Below are 26,257 nucleotides of genomic sequence, written 5' to 3'. Positions count from 1 at the left end.
TTGGCGTACCTAAGTACCTTTACTTAAGATTGTAATCCTTGTGCACCCACACGGCGCCGGGCCACAGCTTTGCATATCGTAAGTAAGGATGGTTAGGAAGACCAATCTGGCAATTCTAATCATCAGTACCAGACTGCACTGCCTAGGCCCGCGCCGTAAAGAGCCTTGGGTTATCATTCTGAAGTGATGGTGGTTAGGATATGCCAAGAACGTTTCTAGTGTTATCATTAGGGATGGACTCAAACTCTATCTTTAGTGGTTTCGCTAAGAAACGCCAACACTAGTCTCGATTGTTCTTTCCAACAAACACCCACAATGTGTGTCTAAGTGCCTCATCACATTAGCACACACTTAGACATTAACATGTCTTCAGTCTTTGCAAATATCCTTGCACCAATACTTCAACTCCGAAAGCTGGGGTCAAGATAACCATGTGGCCTCGATGTGACTAATTGTGAATACCTCTGCAAAACAATGTTAGCCACATAATATTGGGTTCATCAAATCAGTGGCAGAGCACTTGGTAGGGCTAGGTGTGACACCTGTCATATCTCAATTTGTTTCACTCTTTTTGTCCAGGTTATGTCATGTGTTATTTCTTATTTTGTGCCAATAATCAAGCTTAACTCTTTGCCACACCTTGTTTTTACTTGTCCACCGCCACTGGGTCAAACACTGAAAAATTTGGGGCCTTGATGCATAACTATTGTCTATATGGGTGGAGGATGTGGGTGCTCTGTCACTGGTTGCTAGAGCATTCCTAAGAAGCCTCCAGCTTAATGCCTTGATCCTGGCCTTGGGTGGTAGATGTTTGAGTTTGAAATCTCTGTTTAAGATTTGAAGTGTTGATATTTATGCCTATGTTACCCTGGGTTTGAATCAGGGCTTGTTCCTACAAACAAGTGAGGAGATTTGTATGCCTCTCTGGTGGTGCATATTCCTTTTGGAGTTGTCTCCTAGTGTAATACATCCGCTTAATATCCATTTTTAAAATAGTGTTAGATAGCTATTTGGTGCTTGAAATGGTTGGTTCCAAATGGATTTGAGTATTCAGTGCAAGTGCAAGAAGAAGATTGGACACAGGATACATGAGTGGTGGAGAGTGCAAGTGTGTTCACCTGTCTGTGTATCAACTTATCTACACCAGGTGTGGAAACCTTAGAAACAAAATGTATCCTGTATCATTCAAATCAAGTGGTTTGACCATAAGATCTAACCACACTAGATAAACCAAGTCGTAGCATCAGTTAAAAGGAATCTAAAGATAATAAAGTACATTCTGAAGCAGGGGCTTCCTCCAAAAGTCCAAATCTAATGGTGGCCTCAGCCTAGTGGTACGGTGACAGTTGACTTGGAGTAAGGAATAGTAACTATCAAGTTCCTTTCCGTAGATTCCAATCAACCTGACAATGCAACAGCGGTTCTAGAGAACCCTATTCTGCTCAACTTACCACTAGCCAGTGCTGAACTCCCTGAGAGGCTGAAGCTACAGTTACCTACCTAACCAACTGTATACACAGCTAAATTCCCTAGCCACTAACTGTCAGGCTAGGTAGGCATAGGTTAAGGTTAAACCAAGCGCGTCAAACGGCACGATCCAAGGGCTCCATCGTGATCACGGCAGTGAGGCTTCCTCGATCCGGGGACCCGGCCGGCCTCGCGCTCGCTCGTCGGTAATCACGCAACCCCCTCGCCGTAAATCCGGCCGTAATCCCATGTGCTCCACGCACTGGAGTCTCGTGAGTTCACGTGACACTCCCGGCTGCCTCTCCCATCGACTATCATCATCAGACAATAATAACTAATCCCTCAAACCTTTTCCCGCCGTAATCATTGTATTGTTTGTTTATTAGTCGTACGTACAGTACGTATCGTATCATAAAAACGTAACACTGATCAGTGCATTGCTCGATCTATCTATATCTTTCTCATTACTGGCCAGATCACTTGCGCAGAGAAAATGAATAAATGGTCGGTTTCTTGGATCACCGGCGGTTGGCAGAGAAGCACGGCTGACCGGCATAGAAAATTGGAGACGCCGGCTGGCCGCATGCAGAGCTGCAGAAGAATCTTTCTTCGATTCGAAATGCCTTGCCTGCCAGTGGACGAGAGGCGAACTCTGAACTTCTGAAGCCAGAGATCGATAGACTTTTTTGGACGGAGGACGGCCGGGAGGTGGAGAAAACAAAGAGGAATCGTGGCATTTAAGGCGCACGGCGCTGCGTCTGGGTGCGGCATGCATGATGAGCATGTGAGTGAGCCCGCGCGCGCGTCGGGGTTCGCGCGCGTGGTGTGATGAGCTCCGCCTCCGCCTCCCCCGTCGGCCGCCGCGCTCCTATTTAAGCACCGCCGCGATCACCGCCCTCTCTCCCTCACTCATCACTCATCACCTCCACTGCGGGCACGTTGCATCGTCCAGCTCGCTCACTCCCCCACTATCCATTGTCAACTGATCGACATGGCGCGCAAGGTCGACCTGTGCCGCCTGCTCGTGGCTGCCGTAGCAGCCTGCCTCGCCGCGACGACGGTCCGGGCCGGGTGGCAGAGAGGCTCGGCGACGTTCTACGGCGGGGCCAACGCCGCCGGCACAATGGGTGAGTGATCGATCAATGCAAGACCCTTAGCTTTTCGGTTGCAGTGCGTATATATATATATAGTGAATGCACAGCTGAACAGCTAGCATTGCGACGTACAGGTGGCGCGTGCGGGTATGGCAACCTGTACTCGGCGGGGTACGGCACGGACACGGCGGCGCTGAGCTTGGCGATGTTCAACGGCGGCGCGGCGTGCGGGGAGTGCTACCAGGTGAAGTGCGACCAGCAGAACAGCCGGTGGTGCAAGCCGGGCGTGACGGTGACCGTCACCGCCACCAACCTGTGCCCGGCCGACTACTCCCAGCCCAGCAACGACGGCGGGTGGTGCAACCCGCCGCGGCAGCACTTCGACATGTCCCAGCCGTCGTGGGAGAAGATCGGCGTCTACAGCGGCGGCATCGTCCCGGTCTTCTACCAGAGGGTGTCCTGCTCCAGGACCGGCGGCGTGCGCTTCACCATCAACGGCAACAGGTACTTCAAGCTCGTGCTCATCTTCAACGTCGCCGGGCCGGGGTCCATCAGCGCGGTGCAGATCAAGGGCTCGTCCACGGGGTGGATCACCATGTCCCGGAACTGGGGCGCCAACTGGCAGGCCAACAGCGACCTCACCAGGCAGAGCATCTCCTTCCGTGTCACCGCCACCAACGGCAGGTTCCTCGAGTTCTACAACGTCGCCGGATCCAACTGGCAGCTGGGCCAGACCTTCACCAACGGCCAAAATTTCTACTAGCGGCGGCGCCATGCCGGTGGCAGCGCCATGCATGCCGGCCGGCTTTCTGCTCGTCGCGCGATGATTTTCACTTCATTTTTGCATCATCTGGAAACTTGTCAAAAAAGAAAAAAAGAAGGCCTGATCTTGTTTAGCGTCATTATATTGCTATGCAAATGTTAGTGACTCAATGCTTTAGCAGCTAGGCGTAGTAGTAATGCGGTTGGCATGGCTGAGGTAGGTTTTCATGGGTCTCCGGCCGGCCTGATCGAGCTCCTAGTGCCCGCCATGCCGGCCGCTTTTACGATGAATGATTGTTGCTGGAAAAAGAAACCAAGAAAAAAAAAGAGATAATTCTGTCGTGACTGCCTTTGCTTGGACACGAGGTTAATTAGCGTGGACCTGATCGATGGATGTGCCAAAATGGCGCTTGTTTATTGCGAGAAGAAACAGACCACATGTGAGTTTAGTGTCGGCAGTTTTTTTTTTTTTTGGTAGAAATGAAATGGCCGTGCAAGGTTTTGACTATTATTGGCAACTAGACTACGCTACCTTTCGAAGTTTTTTACCTCGGGTGAAATTGTTGATGACTTATCTTCGAAAAGAAGTGCTGCTGACTTGTACGAACAACAATAGGATCAGTGTGTCACGGCATGGGCGCAATGGTGCCTAGGCTATACCGTTTTTTTTTTTGGGTAGTGGGCAACCATTTGGGCCAAATCTCTTGTTAATCCTAACCTCAATATGGAGCTCTTTTGGACGCACTTGGGCTAACTGCTGCCTGGGCTATAGTAGTTTTTTTTTTGGGGGGGGGGGGGGGTAGGGGGCAACCATTTGGAGCAAATCTCATGTTAATCCTAGCCTCATTAAGAGGGTTTTGCACTTGTATCCATGTTTGAGTGGACTATCCAATCATTAACGGTGATGGTCACAAAACTCAGGCACTCAGCCATCTCTAAAAAAAGCTAAATACCTGGAGATTTCCGGATGTGGACGTTTTATTTAAGGTGGTGGTAAAAAATTGGCCATCATGTCACAAAACTCATTTGTATCTTAAACACGTGAGGATTTTTAGAGGTGGATATACGATGGTGGTAAAAAAGTTAGCTCTCACAAAATAAATTTATAGATATGGTCTCTAAGATATCCGCCTATAAAAATAATAATCATTTTCAGAGACGGACCTCTTCTTAGTTTGGCCAAGGCCACTACCATTTTGTGCGACCCATCTTGACAGATAATGGGTTCGTAGTATATAAGCAAAGAGACCCTTGCTTCTTTCTCCTTGCACCCATAGACTTAGCGGCATGCATCTCTCTTCATCTCTCTTTTCTCTCTCTATCTGCTAGCTCTCCCTACCCACACACTCCTTTCTTCGGACGGTGGCAACACAAGGGTGAGATGCGCCTCCCAGCGACAAAGGGTCGCTCACACCCTAGTGGCCCTAGGGGATCTCCCACGATGGCCAGGGCTCTGCGGCGGTGGTCGTGGCTCGGATCTGGTAGCAGTTGCTTAGATTAGCAGCGGCTGCAAAGCTCAGATCCGCCAAGGAACAGCGACGGAGCCCGCATCTAATAAGCGATCGACGAACCTAGCAACGTGGCGATGCCTAGCACCGGGTATGGAATGAGATCTAGATACAGTGTACAATGTATGTAAGTGCATAGCAAAAGCTAAATATCTAAGCAAGTCAAATCATCTTATAGTTTTGAAAAAAGAGAGTATACATTAAAAAAATTATATAGTGATAACTTTCCTAAAAAATATAAATTATATAGTGCTAATTTTTTTAAGTCTAGTTACTTCTTAATTAAATAATATTTGTCAAATAAAAACGAAAGTATTACAGTGTCAAAAATCAAAAAATTTTCCGGATCTAAATAAGGCCTTAGTCGAGACTCGAGAGCTACATGAACATGCAAATCGCAAGTGTCATTGACCTGGACTGCTGATCCAGCATGGTGAGCACTGAGCAGGACAGAGTAGAGATGGCGAAGCACCGGATCGATCTGACATGTGTCCATGGCACAAGCTACGAAGAAGAAAAGAAAGCGATCGCCGACGCCGATCCACGATCGAGATGTATTCTAAGCCGGGCGAGTACACGTGTCACCGTCCACCCATATAGTCAGACGTTCTGCTTTGCCATGGCCGCGCGCCCCTGAGAAGTAGAGTTCCAAGCCGGCGCAGTGGAGCATTTGGCAGGTCCTATTTAACAGCTCCTCTTCACTGTCACTCATCAGTCTTTGTAGCTAGCTAAGCTAGTACGAGCGCACTTGTAAAAGTCCATGGAGATGCAGAGACCACTACGCTTCCATTTCCTCATCATCATCGCCGCCGCGGCGTGGCCGTTGGTGCCACCGGCGGCGGCGGACGACAGCGGGTGGTCCAAAGGCACGGCGACGTTCTACGGCGGGGGCGACGTCTCCGGCACGATGGGCGGCGCGTGCGGGTACGGGAACCTGTACTGGTCCGGGTACGGGACGGACACGGCGGCGCTGAGCTCGGCGCTGTTCAACGACGGCGCGGCGTGCGGGGAGTGCTACCGGGTCACGTGCGACGACAGCGCGTCCCAGTGGTGCCTGCCGGGGAGGAAGTCGGTGACTGTCACGGCCACCAACCTGTGCCCGCAAACTTCTCGTTAACGGAGAGGTATCACCCGACGCACGCGGAGTTGAGAGAGCTTCGCCGGCGCCGCTCCGGCCCCGACGTCCACCTTCCCGTCGGCGGCCACTCCGGCCCCGACGTCCACCCACCCCGTCGGTGGCCACTCCGGCCCCGACGTCCACCAGCACTGTCGGCGGCCATTCCGGCCCCGACGGCCACCCATTCCGCCGTCCTCAAGACGGATCCCAGGTCGCCAACTCGCCGCCACGAAGCTATGGCGGCTGGGGATGAGGATATCGCCCGCCCCACTGCCGGATCTACCCTCTTCGGACTCCCTCCGCTAGCAGCGGCCGCCCACGCGCGCTCAGTCCTTCAGGCAAGCTCCCTTGACCCACTCGCGGTGCCTTTTGATGCGGACAGGGTGCAGCTCACGGATTCAGATGGGTCGCTGGCTGATTCGGACGCCCCGTCGGATCTCCGGAGGGACTCGCTCTTGCCGCGCCGGCTTCGGAGGCGCCGTCGCCGCCGTCCGCGGGGGGCATGGATGGCGCCGCCCGCAGCCGACGCCCGGCTGTCGTCACCTCCTCCACGCCGGTTGGCATCCCTCGTGGTGCACCCGCCGCGTATGTCCGTGGCCCCAGATGCGGATGGCTTCCACGAGGTGCAGAGTCGTCGTCGGTGGCGGCGCGCCCCTTCTCCCCGGAAGCCGGTGCCTCAGGACCTGGTGGGGAAGTGCTTCAACTGTTTCGCCACCGACCACGTTCGCGCAGACTGCCGGTTGCCGCCGCGCTGCTTCAACTGCGAGTCTGTGGGGCACCAAGCTAGAGAGTGCCCTCTCCCGGTCAGGCAGCGTGGCCACCTTGGAGGGAAACGTGGTCGCTCTCCTGGGCGCCCTTCGAGCCAAAGAGGAGGCTCTCGGCGCCGCTTTGCCAGGGCTCGCCGTGCTCAGTCGGCGGACACGGTGTCTGCGCGCTCGGCATCTACTGGCAGATCTCCCTCCGTGCCGCTAGTGTGCCTGCCACCTACCCCCCGCGCGGCGCCTGGGGAGCCACTACCCCGTGTGGGATCGCCGGTATGGGAGGCGGTGCATTCCTCGGCGCTACAGCCTCAGGACGCGGGCGATGGCCGCCAAGATGCAGGCCCCTCGGTGGGGGCGCCTGCCGCATCTAATGAAGACGAAGACTTGGGAGGGGCTCAACGCGGGGACGAGCCGCCTAGGCGCCCAGCAGGTCCACCTCGCTCCCTTCTGCGACGAGCGATGGCCCCGCCAGCATCCCCGCGCTCCCGCGCAAGGTCGCCGCTGCGGGGGCTTGTGGTTGTCCCTCGTACGCCGCAGCTGCAAGCGGCGGAGGACGACCTATCTCTGGCATTGGTCGCTTTGGTGCTGGGCAATCGCCCGTTCGTCTCGCCGGAGATGGTGCGCAACCACTTGCTGCAGTTCTATGGGATCACTGAGGATCGTGCGTCCGTGCGCCGCACCAGACCGGACGACTTCATAGTGAGATTCTCCTCGGTGGTGGACCTCGAGCGAGTGCTCACCTCTGCGACGCCTGCGGGAGCGCCGTTCCGACTTCGATGGAGACGTCGGAGCCGCTTGTTCATGGCTTCCGCCGGCGCGTTCCGCTTCAAGGTGCTAGTGGGAATGAAGGGGATCCCGGCGCACGCGCATTCAGCCGAGGTTGCGCAGGCGATCCTCGGGTCCTCCTGTGCGCGTGTGGAGTTGGCAAGCCCGGTCGCTGTCCAGGACCCTGAGGATGAGCGTGAGCTCTTCGTTGCAGCATGGTGTGCACATCCTGATCTTATCCATGATGAGATGATCATGGCCGTGCCCGAGAAGGAAGAAGACCACGATGGAGGTTCGCCGTTATACCTCCGTCCGCACGAGATAATCCACACGGAAGTCCCCGCACTTCGCTATCTTGTGCGCACTCGTATTGTGGAATTCCAGGATTGGCATACTCCGCCGCCGTCCTCCGACGATGAAGACGACATCCAGCGCGACGACGATAGTGACAGCGGGGACAGTAACTTCAATGGCTACCACCCTGGGGAGCAGCCCAGCGGTGGCGGTGGTCGCCGGCCGAGAAACACGCGTTTCGGAGCCTCTGGGGACCCGCGGCTGAGTAACGGGTGGGGCCCAGCATTCCGTGCCCGGGAGGCCAAGTCTGTCATCCGGGTGGGGGACGTCGCGTGCCCGGTCGCTTCTGTGGGCGGCGCGCCCTGTCGCATCTTTGGCAGCAGGATTCCCGCTGCCCGCCTGACGGGAGAGACTTGCTCTCCAGACATGCTTGCTATGCGCAGTGCTGGGGGTATTGGCGGGTCCCATCCTGTCATCTCCCCAGTGGACGACCCAATGCGGATGGAGGCGGCTTTGTCCGAGGGCCTGCCCGCTACGCCGGTAGCGCCTGAGGTATGCCCACACACCGTTGATATCTTACCTCACAAGAGATCCCCCAATCTTTGCTTCCAAGGATACTCGGGTCGTATTCTGGACCTGGAGTTCGAAAGTTGGGTCGCCCCGGCAAGACAGCTAAACCTAGGGCCGCTCTATGGGCCGGAATCCATGCCTGGCTTCGGGCCGCATCGTTTTGACGACAATGGTTCCACGGTCGACCGTGGGCTGCCTGTGGAGGTGAATCTCTACCTCTCAGGGCCGGAAGACTTATGTTCCGCGCCTAATTCGCCGCGAGGAGCCCAGGAGGACGGATCTTTGGTCGTGCTGCCTGCGCCACCGATTGAAGAGCAGGTTCCCGCCCAACCGCTCAACGTCGACACCTTCATCGACTCCTTCAGGAAGCCGCTCGAGCAGCCGATCCTGCTGTCGCCACCGCGCCTGCGATCCACCAGGTTGGCCAGGTCCCACAACCGCACAGATGAAGAGCTTGTCCCTAAGCGCAGCGCTAGGTTGGCGGCTAAGTACAGGCACAAGGAACCACGGCCAGAGGACCAGGCGCGCAAGGTAATGATGCGAAAGTTCGACATTGATGTTGCGACTGAGCATCCTGACACGACGACCTTTGAAGAGTTCCAAGTGGCATTCAAGCTGCCACTCTCCCCCTCTAAGAGGGAGGCCATGGGGGTGTTACTTTCTGGCAGGAAGCAGCGGGGTTCACACCCCGTTCGCGCCGCCTAAGCATGTTTGTAAAGGTCGCCATCTTTGATGTTTATTATGACAATGCACAACATCTTTATTTGGAACGTGCGTGGGCTAAACTCTCGGGCGCGACGTGACGTTGTGCGTGAGTTTATCCTGCAACAGCACGTCTCGGTCGTTTGCCTGGTGGAAACAAAACTAGATGTAATTCGGTCCTCAGTGGCCTGTGATTTAATGGGATCATCTTTTGATTATGTGTTCCTCCCATCCGTAGGGGTTGCGGGCGGAATCCTGATCGGTTGGCGCCGTGACCTCTGGTCTGTGCAGCGTCAAACTATGCGACGCTTCTCGGTCACCGTTGACATTCAATCCTTGGTGTCAGCGCAACCAACCTGGTCGTTGGCAACGGTCTATAGACCGGTTGATGATGAGCTGAAAGCTGAGTTCCTCGAAGAGCTGCGTGAGATCCACGCGGACTGCCCGACGCCACTGCTTCTCTGTGGTGACTTCAATCTGATCTACCAGGCTGCAGATAAGAGCAATGACCGCCTCAATATCCGTTCTATGAGGAGGTTTCGTCGAGTCATTGATGATCTTCAGTTGGAAGAGCTCTACCTGCACGGCAGGCTGTATACCTGGAGCAACGAGCGGCGCCACCCAACTCTTGAACGGATCGACCGGGCTTTCGGCTCGCTACTCTGGATGCAACAGTTCACCGATCACCACATGCGCTCCCTATCCACTGACTCATCCGACCACGCACCGTTGCTTTTACGGTTAGACACGCAGCTACGGCCCAAACCGTGTTTTCGGTTTGAATGCTTCTGGCCGAAGATGGATGGGTTTCTTGATGTTGTTCAACAGGCTTGGTCGTGCAATCTGGACAACATAGACGCATGCAGAACGGTCGACTTCAAGCTACGGCGTACGGCAAAAGCGCTCAAGAGCTGGAGTATGAGGAAAATAGGCAGCGTTCGGTTGGAGCTGTTCATGGTCTGAGAGCTGATTGCCCAGCTCGATGCTGCACAGGACACCAGGGAGCTGTCGTTACAAGAAACTGACTTGCGTAAGGGTTTGAAGAGGCAATCGCTGGGCTTAGCTTCCCTTTCCCGAACTATTGCACGTCAGCGCTCCAGGATCCGTTTCCTGGAGGAGGGTGACGCGAACACGAAGTTCTTCCACCTGCAAGCGTGTCACCGCAAGCGCAAGAGCTACATTCCATTCTTCCAACATGATGGACAATGTTTCTCTGCCGAGGAGGCAAAGGAAGATCTGATATTTGATTACTACAACAGTATTCTTGGTACACCGTTCAGCAGAAGCCATGGACTACACTTACAAGACCTGCTACCGCAACTGGAACTTTCAGGCATTGACGCTTGCTTCTCTGAGGCTGAGATCTGGGCAACAATCAGAGAAATGCCACTGGACCGTGCGCCAGGGCCTGATGGGTTTACTGGCAGATTCTACAGGGATGCATGGGAAATCATCAAGGATGACATCGTCAATGCCTTCAACGCCCTTTGGTCGCTAGATGCCAGGAGCTTCCATCTGCTAAATGGTGCCCAGATGGTTCTGCTGCGCAAAACTCAGTCACCGACTCGGCTGCAGGATTACAGACCAATAAGCCTAATTCACAGCTTCAGCAAACTATTCGCCAAATGCCTAGCTCGCCGGCTTGCGCCGTACCTAAAGGGCATAGTGGCACTAAATCAAAGCGCTTTTATTAAGGACCGCTCCATACACGACAACTTCCGTTCGGTTCAGCTGGCTTGTCGATGGCTTCACTCTAAGAAGTTTGCGGCAGTTCTGCTCAAGGTGGACATCGCTAAGGCCTTTGATTCGGTCGCCTGGAACTTCCTCCTGGAGGTCCTGCAGTTCATCGGCTTCCCCAGACGTTGGAGAGAATGGATCGCCATCCTACTCTCCACGGCTAGCACCAAGGTGCTGCTAAACGGGCGGCCGGGTCGCAGAATTGCACATGCCCGAGGACTGAGGCAGGGTGACCCCATCTCGCCCATGCTTTTCGTCATCGTCATGGAGGTTCTTAATTCTCTGATCAGGGCAGCTGATCAACACGCGATGCTAACACCTCTGCCAGGGACAGCAATCGTCCATCGTGCATCCTTATACGCGGATGATCTGGTCGTCCTGCTAGCGCCAACGATTCCGGACCTCAGGTGCTTTCGGCAGATTTTGACGCTGTTTGCTGGGGCGTCTGGGCTAGTCACGAACATGGAGAAATGTGCCCTCACACCCATCCGATGCTCTGAAGAAATGATCCAGACGGCGCGACAGGAGTTTCCTTGTGTCATTGCCTCGTTCCCATGCAGATACTTGGGCATTCCGTTATCGCTAACCCGCCTAAGGAGGGCGGATGAGCTAGCGGTGGTTGACAACATTGCTGCAAGGATCCCGACTTGGAAGGCTGGGATGCTGACATCGGCTGGTCGGGTTTTGCTAACGAAGGTGACACTGTCCGCCATCCCAGTACACCTGAGCATCGCCTGTTGTCTATCCCAGTGGGCAATACAGCAAATTGACAAAAGACGGCGTGCCTTCCTCTGGGTTGGGGCTGAGACCGTCTCTGGTGGAAAATGCAAAGTCGCTTGGACCATGGTCAGCCGTCCAACTCAACTGGGTGGTCTGGGCGTTCTCGACATGCGTTACTTTGGAATCGCTCTCAGGCTGAGGTGGGAATGGCTGCGACGCAGCGATCCGTCTCGTTCCTGGGCAGCGTTGCCGGCCAAAGCGGATAAACATGTGCAAGCAATGAGCGCAGCCAGCATCTCAGTGGTCGTAGGGGATGGACTGAGCACCAAGCTCTGGACTGATAACTGGACGACGGTTGGCCCACTATGCCACTTCGCACCGGCCCTGTACGCAGCGGCGTCGCGCCACTGTAAAAGGCTAAGCGTCAAGGATGGGCTGCTCAACAACCGTTGGGCATCAGGAATTGTGGGCGCCCTCACAACGCCGGTGCTATGCCAATTCCTTAGAGTGTGGGAGCTTTTGCGCCAGGTCCAGCTCAATCCTCTCGCCTCGGACCGTTTTATTTGGAAATGGTCGACCGATGGCTCCTACTCTGCATCCTCGGCTTATCGTGCGTTCTTCTATGGCTCCATCGAGTTGCCTGGTGCTAGGGAGCTTTGGCGTGTTAAGGCGCCGCCGCGAGTAAAATTCTTCTTTTGGCTCGCATTGCACCGGCGATTGTGGACGGCGGAACGGAGAAAGCGTCATGGCTTACAGGATGACGATGCCTGCGTCTTATGCTGCCAGGAACCTGAGGATGCAGATCACCTTCTCTTGGGCTGCGTTGTGGCCAGGCAGCTTTGGTTCGCCCTCCTGTCGCCTCTTGGGTGGGCGTCAATCCAAGCTTCCACAGAGGACACTTTGATTCAATGGTGGCTACGCTCAAGGGGCTCGTTGCCCATGGACTCTAGGCCGATGTTCGACGCCGTGACATTTCTCATCTCCTGGTCCATCTGGAAAGAGCGGAACGGCAGAACGTTCAATGGAGTTAGTCGAAGCTTCCGCGACTTGGTGTTCGATGTCCTGCACGAGGCTGACGTTTGGGTCTCCGCTGGGTTTCTACCGCTTGGAGAAGCTCTTACGCGCTGGTCGCATCTGAGTGCTGCCCTATAATCGAAACAATTTGTTTCTTTCCAGTTCTTTTTTGCTTTCCTGTTTGCCGGTTTTAAGTGGCTACTCGCCGCTACCTGTCAGGCACGCTGTGTTATTTCAAAAAACTCCCTTCCTCTTAATGAAATACGGGTGATTTTCACCTGGTCGAGAAAAAACCAACCTGTGCCCGCCCAACCACGAGCTCTCCGGCGACGATGGCGGCGGCGGCTGGTGCAACCCTCCCCGCCGCCACTTCGACATGGCCCAGCCCGCCTGGCTCCAGATCGCCCAGTACAAGGGCGGCATCGTGCCGGTGCTCTACCAGAGGTACACCGTATAGTTTATTAGGCCGTGTGTTTAGTTAGTGATGTGAAAAATTTCACGACACTGTAACACTTTCGTTTGTTTATGATAATTATTGTCCAACTATAGACTAACTAGGCTTAAAAGATTCGTCTCGACAATTTCGATCAAACTGTGTAATTAGTTTTTATTTTTGTCTATATTTAATACTCTATACATACGTTTAAAGATTCGATGTGATGGAAAATCTTGAAAAAATTTAGATTTTTGTTGGAAGTAAACAGGACCTTACTTGGACGGTTTTGACTTCAGAAAAAAAAAATCTCGTGTACGTGTCTGATCACCACCGGTGGTGTGTGCTGTGCCTGCGTAGGACGGCGTGCGTGAAGCAGGGAGGGGTGCGGTTCACGGTGACCGGCTCCAACTACTTCGTGCTGGTGCTCATCACCAACGTCGCCGGCAGCGGGTCGGTGAAGGCGGTGTGGGTGAAGGGGAGCGCCACGGACAGGATGCCCATGGCCAGGAACTGGGGCGCCAACTGGCAGTCGCTCGCGGGGCTCGCCGGCCAGGCGCTCACCTTCGGCGTCACCTCCACCGACGGCCGCACCGTCGTCGTCCCCGACGTCGTGCCGGCCTGGTGGAAGTTCGGGCAGTCCTTCACCTCCGTTGTCCAGTTCCCCATCTGACGGCGAACCAACCCGTTCCATACATTGCTACATGGGCCAGCTAGTAGCAGATTTAAGGCTTTCTGATTGAAGAAACACTTTAGGCATTATACTGTCCAAAAATAAGAAATTAAATAATTTGGGGGAACCGTTTGAATTGTGTGGTATGTGTATAGTGCGAGCCGGCTAGGCAGTTGATCGACTGAAGAATTCATGAATCATGATTCGTGGTAAGGGTGATTCTGATTCAACTGTTTCTTGCGGTCCAGTTCTTTCGGGAGACGGTGTCTCATCAGTAATTCAGTCAGTATTTTCCTAGGTTAATTAGTTAATTTAAAAATCTAAAAAAAACAGTGTCGATTTGTTCGGGATATTAACTCCTAGTGAGTAAAGAAAAAATATCGTAGCACTGTCCTTTTTTTTGGAAAACAAGGTACAGATTACACTTGATACGTTAATTATTAGTGGATTTTTTGCAATTATAATCTAGAAAAAAAAAACTAACTTGTGAAGTCTAGGACCTAAACTCAGAACCAAATGGAACCTAACAATTCACATATGCACGGTTTGCGAGTGTAATTAACTCCATGATCATCTTACTTGGTTCTTAATTAAGTGGGCTTGGACATTTTGTGGCAGGATCATTAGTTGTCCTAATCCGATACGGAGGCCACATATACTAAAAAATAAAAAGATATGGACGTCATATTCATGGCTTTGTCAATATCTTATTGGACTCCTTATTATATATTAAAAAGAGTTAAATGTATTAACGGCCTTAAACTTGTCAAGAGGTGTCATAGGTCAGCGAATTTTGAAAATGCATCTCTAGATCTATAAACTTGTTAAGTGATGTATTGCCATGGTCTATATTGTCTAGAAATGGATTTGCGAGCAACCAAAAACATGATAGTGTTGTGCTAAGCCATCTTGGGAACCCACATCTAAGTTGCGGGCTTGTTGCCCAAGTTACACAGGCAACCAATCAAACCCATAGGTTCAATCAAACCCATAAGTTCAGGGATGGGCAGGCAACCAATCAAACTTAAGCCTTGTTTAGTTTCCAAAAAAATTTGCAAAATTTTTCAGATTTCCCGTCACATCGAATCTTTAGATGCATGCATGGAGTATTAAATATAGACGAAACTAAAAACTAATTACACAGTTTGGTCGGAATTGACGAGACGAATCTTTTAAGCCTAGTTAGTCCATGATTGAACAATATTTGTCAAATACAAACGAAAGTGCTACAATGTCGATTTTCCAAAATTTTTTGAAACTAAACAAGGCCTAAGTTTAGGCCTTGTTAACTACATCAGTTAACAAGTTTAGAGACCTATAAATATTTTGAACCTATGTTTTTTTGAACAATTTTTGAACCTACGTGGCACCTCATGACTGACAAGTCGAGGCCATTAATGTATTTAACTCTATTAAAAGAAACTCTTGTTGGACTCCAAGAGTACGCTTTGGATGAGACATGAGAGTGATTGGGCTAGGATCGACCTGACAAACGATTCGTACTGGTTCAAGTTATGGGCTTCACTTGCATGGCAGTTGGGCAACCCAGGTGAGGTGTGATTGCAACTCAAAACGTTCAAATCGAGAAGCCTTCTTGCGCCGTCCCCTGCGCATGCACTGTGAACTGTGGCAACTGAGCAAGGCAACTGGTTCGCACAATCGATCTGTGGCAATCTCATCTGTGATAGATATCCGTTGCGTCGTGCATAGCTAATGTTGGAAGCAGAACGTAAACGATTTGTTTGTTTGGGACGCGAAAATTCTTCATCGCAATAAGAAGTATGAAGAGCTAATTGATGGCTCATGTGAAATATATATCATATCAGCAACGTTCAGGTGAAAATGACTATGTTATCAGGGCAGTATAAGACATTCTTAAGACTGGTTTGTTATCACAGTAAAAAAAAAGAGCATATGCATGGTAGGCCTTTTCCCCAAAAGAAAATACGACGGTCGCCAGTCGGCAAATAAAAATGCCACAGCTGTGTGCAACTTGGCAAAGGATTCCATGCTAATGGTAAAGAAACCTGAAGAATCCGGTGGTGGTACGGCCGGTCGATAAACCTCTGACTCTTCTAGACCAGGTATGCCATGATTAAGCTGAGCATCTGCGTTTACGCGGCAACTTCATTAACCCTAGCTCAGTTGTTTATCCACCTCCAGGGCATAAACCATGTGCTGACACCGCTGGCCTCTCATGGCCTCATGTGGGTCATCAGAACTCTCCGAATTTCACGTACACGAGAGATAAGCGAGAACGGCCATGCATGCACATTCCAAATCATAGTTTAGCTAGCTAGGATCTACTGTATCTTATTATTCCAAATTATAGTCTGTGTCATAAACTAACGCAGAAAGAAGTAGGTCACCAACTCAGCTCAACGCCTCAACCCCGGCAAGTACGGATTACTGAACATGCATGCAGCCGGGGTGCACGAGATGCATATGATCTCGCATGCCAATTTCGATGCTTCTTGTCATCACATCATCAGGAGAAAAAATGCTGTAGGAAATCCTAAGCCAGGAGTCAACTGATGAGCAGTACGCATCAGCGTCCATTTTTGTTGCCTTGGACGCATGTGAGCTTAGCTAGCACTAGCAAGGCTAGCAGCCCAGCACAGTGGGATATCGATCGCATGTTCCCAGCAATTCCCGTGCCCTGCGCCGCGCATAATTCTCATTATTCCGCTGATCCTATATAAGCCACGCCACGATCACCCCAAATTAATCTGTCAGAGCATCCTACGCATTTGAGCTCCTGGTTTGGTTTACTGAAACCACTACATACTCCTCCTCTGTATCTGTATTGTTCACTGAGAGATAGAGATAGACGATATATAGATGGACAGACCCCTCGCATTGCTCGCCGTCCTGGCGGCGACGTCGTTCTTCGCGCCGGCGAAGGGCTGGAACTACGGGACGGCGACGTTCTACGGCGGCCGCGACGGCTCCGGCACAATGGGTAAGTGAAAAGAACAACTCCAAAGCCACCATAATATATATACATACGTTTTCCATATACGTACATTTCCCGATCGAGCTAATATATCAACCAGCAATTAATGTGTGAATAATAATAGGTGGCGCGTGCGGGTATGGCAACCTGTACCAGGCCGGGTACGGGACGAACACGGCGGCGCTGAGCTCGGTGCTGTTCAACGACGGCGCGGCGTGCGGTCAGTGCTACCTGGTGATGTGCGACAGCAACGCGTCCCCCTGGTGCAGGCGCGGCGCCGCGGTGACCGTCACGGCCACCAACTTCTGCCCGCCCAACTGGGCGCAGCCCAGCAACAGCGGCGGCTGGTGCAACCCGCCGCGGCCGCACTTCGACATGGCGCAGCCCGCCTGGGAGCGCATCGGCGTCTACAGAGCCGGCATCATCCCCGTCCTGTACCAGCAGTAAGAGTGCAGCGTTGCGTTGCGTTTCGTCTTGCCTTGCTTCTCCGGTCGGTGAACTGACTGATCGACGGCGACGGCGGTGGTGCAGGGTGACGTGCTGGAGGCAGGGAGGGATCAGGATCACCATCGGAGGGTCCAGCTTCTTCCAGCTGGTGCAGTTCTCCAACGTGGCCGGCAGCGGCTCCATCCGGTCCGTGTCTGTGAAGGGGACCAAGACCGGGTGGGTCGCGCTGAACCGCAACTGGGGCGCCAACTGGCAGTGCAACTCGGCGCTCTTCGGCCAGTCGCTCTCCTTCTCCGTCACCTCCACCGGCGGCCAGACGCTCTACATGACCGACGTCGTGCCGTCGTGGTGGCAGATCGGCATGGCTTTCGGAAGCAACTATAATTTCTACTAAATGATACGGATCATTTGCCTAGCTCTAGCTCTAGCTCGGCCACCACGTACGTTGGGGTTGGGCCAAGTGCAGCTACTCAGCTAGCTAGGGATGATGTTTGTCCGCGAACCCGTAAATAGGTTGTAAAAATTAAACATGTTTACGGGTCTGTGGACAGCAGGTGTATATTTATTCTGATCGCGTGAATTGGGAAATTTTTGTTCGTTATTTTTTGGACTGCTCTGTACATTTGTTGTCAGAAAAAAAGAAAAATATATTAATCATCATTTTCGGACTTAAATGGGTCCAACATGAAAAGGTTACAGTGCTTGTATACTGTAGACGATAAATAATGTAGCGCTGGTATACTGTACTGTATATTGTTGCCAACTCTCCCAATTGTGAGCACAAAAGTTTGGCATATACTTCCCCAAAAAAGGTTTACAAGAAGAACTTTATTGATCTGCTGCAGTCCAGGAAAGCTTACTCAGTCCATAAATAATTGTGGCCGAGGAAAGATAAAATTAAGCCCTGGATCGATGTTCAGCCTACCGTTGATGTTTGGCAATAAAAACAATAAAACGTCTACGGCCCAAATCAGTGGATTGGTGTTGTCTTTAATGCATAGCCCACTGCCCACCGTGAGAAAGCGACGATATTGGGCCCGTTAGTCTTCAGACATACGGATTGGGCCAGACGACCTGGGCCTTCACTACCGGTGCCAGGCCGTAATCTTGCATCCCTTTCCTTCCTTCTGAGCTCGGATGATGCCATCATTCGAGTTAAAATAGACTTGGTAAACCATAAACGATTCACTCACAAAGCAGCCACCGTACCATTTCATTACGAAGAACAAGAACAACTCACGGAGCAGCGATTTATAAAATGCATCACTACCAAATAAGTAGACTTATTCATACCATACGATTTCCAGAAGACCAAAGGCTCACAATAGTTGTTGCTATTGCTAACACATTTTTTTCATTTCTAGTAGGCAGCGTGGGCAGGCTTCACAAGTAAAAATCTGGAAGCCTGCACTCTGCAACTATGAAAAGGAGCAAACTGTACACATGAAGAACGATAAAGTACTGTACATAACTGAAGGATGTGACAGTCACCAATCATCTTCCTGACGAGACCAAGGCCCTGTCCTCAGATCCCTGCCTTGCCAATGGCATTGTTGATGTCGGAAGCCCTGGACGGTCAGCAGTCATAACCTCTGCGACATCTTCCATGCTTGGAGCCAGTTCTGCCTCCTTGGTGTAGGTGAACTGCAGGTCCTTGTTTGCAGCCAGGGCCAACAATTCTGATTCTTCTAGTCCCCGAGTAGGGCCAAGGCTGCATCTATCAGCTCTGTGCTTTGCAAGTGCATCCCTGAACTTCTTAATCTGCATACAATAGTCACCAACCGTATAAGTTAAATCAATTGGTAGCCATTATCGATATACATTGGATCTTATCTAAAGCCCAATGGCAGTCAAATTGCACATCAAAGACAAGCCAGACTATCTAAAGGCCAATGGAAGTCAAATTGCACATCAAAGACAAGTACCAGGTCACAGCATTGTCATTGATTTCAGTTCCAAGGGTTTTCTTGATTTATTTTCCTAGTAGATCTGGAAGCACTACAACAGGATATTTGAGACCTACTACTAATGCCATTTTTTTCCCATTTGCAAATAATAACAAGACCCTCACAACTTTGCATTTCCTTTCAGCAAATTGGTTAATATAATTCTCTAAAGCTAAATGGATATATACTACAGTCTGTTCCTTGGCCACAGAAACATCTTCCAAAATAATTGGAGCAAGCCTTGCTTTAACATGTTCTTGCAACAATTAGAACAAGGAACACAGAACGATTGACACCAGAACACAAGATCGGACAAGATCTCACAGTTGCATTGGTACAGCTGAAGCTGCAGAGCCGACCCTGAGCTCCCCTGTAGAACCTGAAGAAAGGGAACACATGAACGTGAAGGCTGTGGCACATAGACTTGTGCTCCTCATAGTTCACCTGCAGGAACTGCACATCCGGGTTCCTCTCCGCGAACTGACAAATCTGCGTAAGGGAAGAAAAATCTTACAACAGCACGACTGAATTGACATGTGAATCACATTACTTTCTGTTTGTTCCTGATATTACCTTGGGGTGGAGAGCATGGCAGCCAGCGCAGCCGGGTGAGAAGAAGTCGACGACGACGAGCCCGTCGCCGGCGTTGGTCAAGGAATCGGCGAGGTCTTGGGCGGTCTGGATCGCCCGCATGTTGGGCTGCAATCCCTTCTGCCACCACTTCATGGCTTTCGCAAATGAAAGGTTCGTCTGCTGAAGCGAAGAAGCAGCCATGTCAAAACTCTATCTACATGCAAATTCATCACGATCCTTACGAAACAAAACAATTTCATCACGCTGAATAGAGGAAAACCTAATACAACAAAAAAAAACTGAGGACTCTGGAGATTCGATAACCTGCACCGCCGGCGACGTAACTAGAATCCGGGACACGGGTCTCGGTCTCCTGGGCCCAACCGCCAGCCTCCCGCCGAGGAACGCGCTCTTCCTCCATGATCCTCCGACCCGCGCCGCCTCGGCGCCCCTCCGCCGACCAAGAGACCCCTGCCCCACGCTCCCTTTCGCCATCGCCTGCGCCGCCGCCATGGCTACCGCCTATACCTCTCTTACGGATCACCGAGCTCTAAAGAGCACGAACAGCACAAGCGAGAGGGGAGGAAGAAGAAGAAGAAGAAGAGAGGGGGGATTCGAGATAGCGGCGAAGGGAAGTAATGACGCCTTTTAAAACGATGGATCAAAGCAAATAAAGTAAAAACAAACCGCCGCTTTTTTTCTGGTGGCGGCACGCGGCAGGTGTTTCCAGAATGGATAATAAACCTCGGACGGATAGTGGGGCCCTGTCGACAGCGAAGTGGAGGTTATATCTGCCAGGTGGGCCCACGCCAAAACTCTTGGTCATACTCACAAGTCACACGTACGTCCACCTCACGCTCACCTGTTGCACAAGTCAAAACAACACCATTATCGTGTGCCAGAATTAACTCTTGAATATACGCCTAACTGTTTACCGGCTAACTGTCTATATGTTTATATTTGGAGCAATATACAACACATGTTTTATAAAACAATCTATACAGGATCTATTAGATGGCGACCTGGCAAGGAACTTGCCAACCAGGCAGCAATTTCATTTGCCAAACGTTCAATATCAATGAGCTGGAGGCATGGTTGTCTAGACACACTGAACCAAGCACAGCAGCAGGCTCTAATTACTCCATCAAAACACATGCAAAGTTAGGCTTCTATATAAGCCAGTAGGTGGTTGGTGGCACAACCTATCTCATTTCCAGCTGTAAACTTCATTGTTGACTTCTATGTTTAGATAGAATCACAGCCACGTACGGCTGCTGGCAAAATGAAAGGCCGCTTCTTGTTTCCTTTTTTTCTTAATTATCAAGTGAACTAGGCCCTCTAGTATCTATAGTAAATTATTAAATGGATAAGAATCATAAGATGATATTCTGTGGTGACTTTTTCCAGCTCTAATAAGTCAAGCGAGATCCTATTCTTGGCAGATAGTTTCGGATAGGACGATCGTAAGATGCGGTGACTGGTGAACGATCAACGCCCGCAGCCGGCCAGCCGCGCAGTCTCACACTCGATCGTATGTAGCTCCCGCTATTGATAGCAAACAAGTCCAAGGCGTGGATGATATGAGTCGGCTATTTTAAGAGCTAGCTGGGTGTTCTGTGATTATCGGCTGGCTTTCTTGCACATAATTATGTTTCTTCTTTGTTTTTATTGTATGCGATGCGGAAAAATGAATTACCTTACCCTCGTTTGAGATTATATATGAGACAATGCAAAATATGTTTGAAATTAGGTTTAGATGTTGGCTACCAATTAGACAAATATGCTTCTTAATTAAACCTTGACCTTGTGAAAAGCGACACATCTGTTACCTACAGAGCGAGCCATGGATCATGATATGAATGATGCCTCCAATGACATGGTCGTGCCTACTGTGTGAGTGGGCTATAGGCCGGTCTATTTGTGTGTCTCGGTGCTTGTGCATTGGAGGTGTACTGTATGTTTATTTAGGGCTTGTTAAGTTCACTCTAAAAACCAAAAACTTTTTAAGATTCTCTCTCACATCGAATCTTATGGCATATGCATGAAGTATTAAATATAGACCAAAACAAAAACTAACTGCACAATTTATCTGTAAATCGTGAGATGAATCTTTTGAGCCTAGTTAGTCTATGATTAAACAATGTTTGTCAAATAAAAACGAAAATGCTACAGTATCGAAATCCGAAATCTTTTCGAAACTAAACAAGAGGTTACGTATGAGTGATACTTCGGTATTGTCACCGTCATGAGATAAGCAGTTCATAGTACTTTCAAGTGAAAATATCGAGTGTATAATCATTGTACTACCTCTGTTTTCTTTGCACAATTGATATGACGCTATCTCACAAATTATATTTTAACAATATATTCATTTTATATTGTATCATTTATGTTCATAAACTTATAATAATTGGATATTGATCCCATTTTATCACAAACCCAACCGCATAAAGTTCGTAGTGTAGTAATAGTTTAAAATTGAAATCATTATTCAAAGATTTTTAGAGATTAAATCTTGATATCTTGTGGGTTTATAAGAAACACGGAGAGATTAGCATTTCCACTCTACTTCTAATTAAATGCTCTGATAATAGAGTAATGGTTGTATTGTTATCATAGGATTGATTCTTTTTCTTAAGCTACTCCCTACTTCTAAGAATGAAAGCATATTTTTTACAAACAAAATTCATGCAAATTAGATTTCATACCTTTAAAAGAGCATCTAGGCCCCTAGTGATTTCGGTGATTAATGACATTATTGATTACTATGACTAACATGTGTTTTGCAGAGGCAAAGCCATAGGTAAGGTCATGGTATATAGATACTCGATGGACAGGGACGTACATGCCTACTTAATAGTGGAAATCGTTTCAGTTTTCAAAGGATGGATGGACATCGTCAAGACTAGACTAGGTCTAAGTGCCATATGGTGAAGAAGGGCACTTAGAGTAGTTTAGGACCTTGTTTTTCCTTTGACCGTACTATTAAGAGGGGCTTTGATCTAGTAGCTTGACTTAGGCAAGGCTTTAGGTTTAGGTGTGGTGCACACTTGGTAAACCTAGCACTAGGCAGCTCAGAGATAGTCCTTAGATCGAGAGGAACAAACCTCGTGTTGGAGCGATCGCGTTTCAACGAAGTTTGGGTGCCCAAAGGGGCACCGGACGCTGCACCGGACGCTCTGTGAGTGCGTCCGGTGAGGTCCTTAGCCGTTGGAACAGTTTGGTGCTTAGGGTTAGGCACCGGACGCTGGCACCGGACGCACCGGGCAGCGTCCGGTCCCTTACCCAGGGAGCTTGCAAAGTTCCCCTGAGCACCGGACGCTAGCACCGGACGCGCCGGGTAGCGTCCGGTCCCATGCGCAGGGAGCATGTAAGGTTTCCCCGAGCACCGGACGGTGCACCGGACGCTGAGAGTTAGCGTCCGGTGACCTGTCAGAGAAAAGCGCAGGTAGCCGTTATGTCACACCGGACGCTCGGTGCAGTGCGTCCGGTGCAACATAACGTGCGTCCGGTGACCCCGTTTTCAGTGGAAAACGGTTGGCCAACCTTCGAACTTCGTGGATAGTATTTATACTTCTCCACCTCGTCCATGAGACCTCTCTTGCCCATTTGAACATCAGAGAAACTTGTTGTGGAGCAAGAGAGTTGCAAAGAGCCTAGAGAGGATTAGTTTTTGAGTGAATTCTTGAGAGAATCCTCCTCTAGTGAGTTCCAAGAGTCAAGTGTGCATCCATCACTCTCTAGTGCCTTGTTTGGGTCAAGTGAGAGTTCTTTGCTTGTTACTCTTGGTGATCGCCATCACCTAGACGGTTCGGTGGTGATTGGAGGCACGAAGATCACCCGGAGTTCTTGTGGGTGGCTCGTGTCAAGCTTGTGAGCGGTTTTGGGCGATTCACCGCGACGGAGTGTCGAAGAATCAGCCCGTAGAGAGCACTTGGTCCTTGCGCGGACCAAGGGGGAGAAGGACCCTTGCGCGGGTGCTCCAACGAGGACTAGTGGAGAGTGGCGACTCTCCGATACCTCGGCAAAACATCGCCGAGCATTTTCTTCCACTACTCCCTTACTTTCTAGCATTTACTTTGTGCTCTTACATTCTTAGAATTGCCATGCTAGAATAGGATTGGAACTAGGTTGCAAAACTTTTATCCGGTAGCTCTCTAAGTCACACTAGGCACAAGGGGTTGAATTGGAGCTTATATGTTGCTTAAATTTTTAGAGAATCCCAATTCACCCCCCCCCCTCTTGGGCATCTTGATCCTTTCAATTGGTATCAGAGCCTAGTGCTCATTATTTAGGCTTCACCGCCTAGAGAAAGATGTCTAACGGGGATGGACCGCCACCCATGTTCGATGGGGATGACTTCCCGTATTGGAAAATACGGATGGAGTCATACCTTGAGGCATGCGATGTAAAGTGCCTAAAAGCCGCGACCAAAGGGTTTGCCCCTCCGGAAAGAGCCACCGCTCTTACTCCACAAGAGCAAGAAAACGAGAAGTGGAATGCAAAGGCCAAAAACCACATTTTTAGAGGTCTTTGCAAAGAAGTGTTCAACCGTGTTCGGAGCCACAAAACCGCCAATGAACTTTGGAAGGAACTTTGTGCGCTTCATGAGGGAACTAAGAGTGAACGCGAGGAACGCTATCACCTAGTGATGAACAAGCTTAATACATTTGAAATGCTTCCTAAAGAAAATGCTAATGAAATGTATTCTCGCTTGAATGTCATTGTAGAGGAGCTAAATGGACTTGGGCTTACACAAATGAGTACGGCGGATGTTGCAAGGAAGATACTATGTGTGCTTCCCATTGAGAAATATGGGCACATAGTAACCGTGCTTCATCAAGGCGATCTTTCCACCGCTACACCAACCACCATATTGGGGAAGATCAATGCTCATGAGATGTACATGCACATGAACCCTCAAGATGGCTCCTCATCGGCCAAGAAAGAAAAGAAGGACTTGGCTCTCAAAGCTTCTCACAAGGGCAAGGCCAAGAAGATTGAAGTTGAGTCATCAACTTCAAGCGATGATGATGCATCTATTGCCCTCTTGGTGAGAAGAACCACCAAGATGTTGAAGAAGCTCAACAAGAATGGAGTCAACTTTGACTCCAAGAAGAAGAAGTTCTTCACAAGTAGCAAGAGGAAGCCCATCTCCGAGATGGATTGCTACAATTGTGGTGAGCTTGGTCATCTTGCTCATCAATGTCCAAAGCCCAAGAAGGACAGGTACAAGAAGAAGAACAAAGAGCAAGATGACTCAAGTGATGATGAGAAAAATGACAAGAAGCAATACAAGAAGAAAGGTGGCAAGAAGAAGGAGCACTACAAGAAGAAAAATGGCAAGGCTTATATTGTTGGTGATTGGCTCACCGACATTGAAAGCTCAAGTGGTGACTCCTCCGGCAATGAAAGTGATGATGAGAAGGTTGCCGCTATCGCCATCGATGCTCCATCACCATCATCTTCACCACCATCTACATCCTCTACACACCTATGCCTTATGGCCAAAGGTGACCGGAAGGTACAAAGTGAGGATGAGAGTAGTGGAAGTGATAGTGAATATGAATCACCTTCTTATGATGAACTTGGAAAATTGCTAAACAAATACACAAAAGTCATAAGAAAGACTAGAAGTGAAAATGAAAAGCTTGAACTTGAAAATGATACACTTCTAGCAAAGCTTAACTCTAGTGATGAGCTTAGAGAACAAAATGAGATCATGACCACTAAGCTCAAGGAGCTCAAACTCTCTCTAAAAGAGCTCAAAGAAAAACATGATAAACTTGAGAGTGTTCATGATGAGCTTATCACTAGATATAGAGCAATGAAAGAAGAACTAACAACTCTAAAAGCAAACTATGACAACCTTGAGATTGCTTATGAACTTGCAATTGATGAAACACATGTTGCTACTAACAATGTTGCTAAGCTTGATGTAGCCACATCTTGTGATGACTTACTTGTGGAGAGCACAAGCAAATGTGTTGATTGCAAGGGCAAGAAAGTGGTAGTGGCCGAGAGTTATGAGGACACTATCAAGCTCAAGGATGAAATTGTCATGCTCAAGAAAGAGTTGCTAGACCAATCCAAGCACAACACCATTGTGATTGAGTCACTTGATCAAGACAAGAAACTTGCATATGAGAACAAGTTACTCAAAGAAGAAAATCAATATCTCAAGCTTGGTTTGATGTATGACAAGCAAGAAGAAGATGAGACATTCATCTTGGATGAGTTAGCTAGCAACAATGACCCAATCATCAAGAAGCTAACTCAAGAGAACAACAAGCTCAAGAAAGAGAAGGAACACCTAACCATGGGGTTAGCAAAGTTCACAAAAGGGAAGGACCTTCAAAGTGAGCTTTTCATGAACACCGTCATGAAGATGGACAAGAGTGGGATTGGCTATAAGGCTCATCAAACAAAGCTCATCAAGTCTCTAGTCACTCATGATCAAGCAAGCAAGCCAAAGCCAAAAAGATGTTTTGAGTGTGGTCAAGAAGGACACTTTGCTCATGAGTGTAAGGCACCACTACCACCACCCTTGCCCAAGCATGCAAGACCATTTGCCTTCAATGCTCATTACATTGTAAGAAAACACAAGTGTGGCAAGGTCAAGGTTAGCTTCATGGGGCCACCAAACAAGCAAAGGCCAAAGAAGATTTTGGGTGCCAAAGCAACTAGTAGAGAAGGTCAAGGGCCCTAAGCAAATGTG

The 26,257-nt window shown here is 49.9% G+C and overlaps 3 protein-coding genes and 1 pseudogene across 3 annotated transcripts; 3 read left to right on the top strand and 1 right to left on the bottom strand.

The window, feature by feature from the left end:
• On the top strand, positions 2,264–3,666 carry LOC8080537 (expansin-A12). The gene is made up of 2 exons (XM_002468439.2): positions 2,264–2,594; positions 2,696–3,666. Exons 1-2 carry the CDS (start codon positions 2,459–2,461, stop codon positions 3,322–3,324), a joined length of 765 nt encoding a protein of 254 aa, XP_002468484.1. The 5' UTR covers positions 2,264–2,458; the 3' UTR covers positions 3,325–3,666.
• LOC8080536 (expansin-A15) lies at positions 5,479–13,811 on the top strand. The gene is made up of 3 exons (XM_002468438.2): positions 5,479–5,943; positions 12,799–12,955; positions 13,305–13,811. The coding sequence occupies exons 1-3, from the start codon at positions 5,592–5,594 to the stop codon at positions 13,615–13,617; spliced, it is 822 nt and encodes a 273-aa protein (XP_002468483.2). The 5' UTR covers positions 5,479–5,591; the 3' UTR covers positions 13,618–13,811.
• On the top strand, positions 16,264–18,454 carry LOC8085463 (expansin-A25). The gene is made up of 3 exons (XM_002468437.2): positions 16,264–16,579; positions 16,698–17,016; positions 17,105–18,454. The coding sequence occupies exons 1-3, from the start codon at positions 16,459–16,461 to the stop codon at positions 17,412–17,414; spliced, it is 750 nt and encodes a 249-aa protein (XP_002468482.1). The 5' UTR covers positions 16,264–16,458; the 3' UTR covers positions 17,415–18,454.
• On the bottom strand, positions 18,337–20,194 carry LOC8080535 (annotated as a pseudogene).

The sequence above is a fragment of the Sorghum bicolor genome, chromosome 1, assembly GCF_000003195.3.
Source record: "Sorghum bicolor cultivar BTx623 chromosome 1, Sorghum_bicolor_NCBIv3, whole genome shotgun sequence".
Classification (NCBI taxonomy): domain Eukaryota; kingdom Viridiplantae; phylum Streptophyta; class Magnoliopsida; order Poales; family Poaceae; genus Sorghum; species Sorghum bicolor.
Note: the sequence above shows the minus strand (reverse complement) of the source record. Positions and strands in the feature narration are given on the sequence as shown.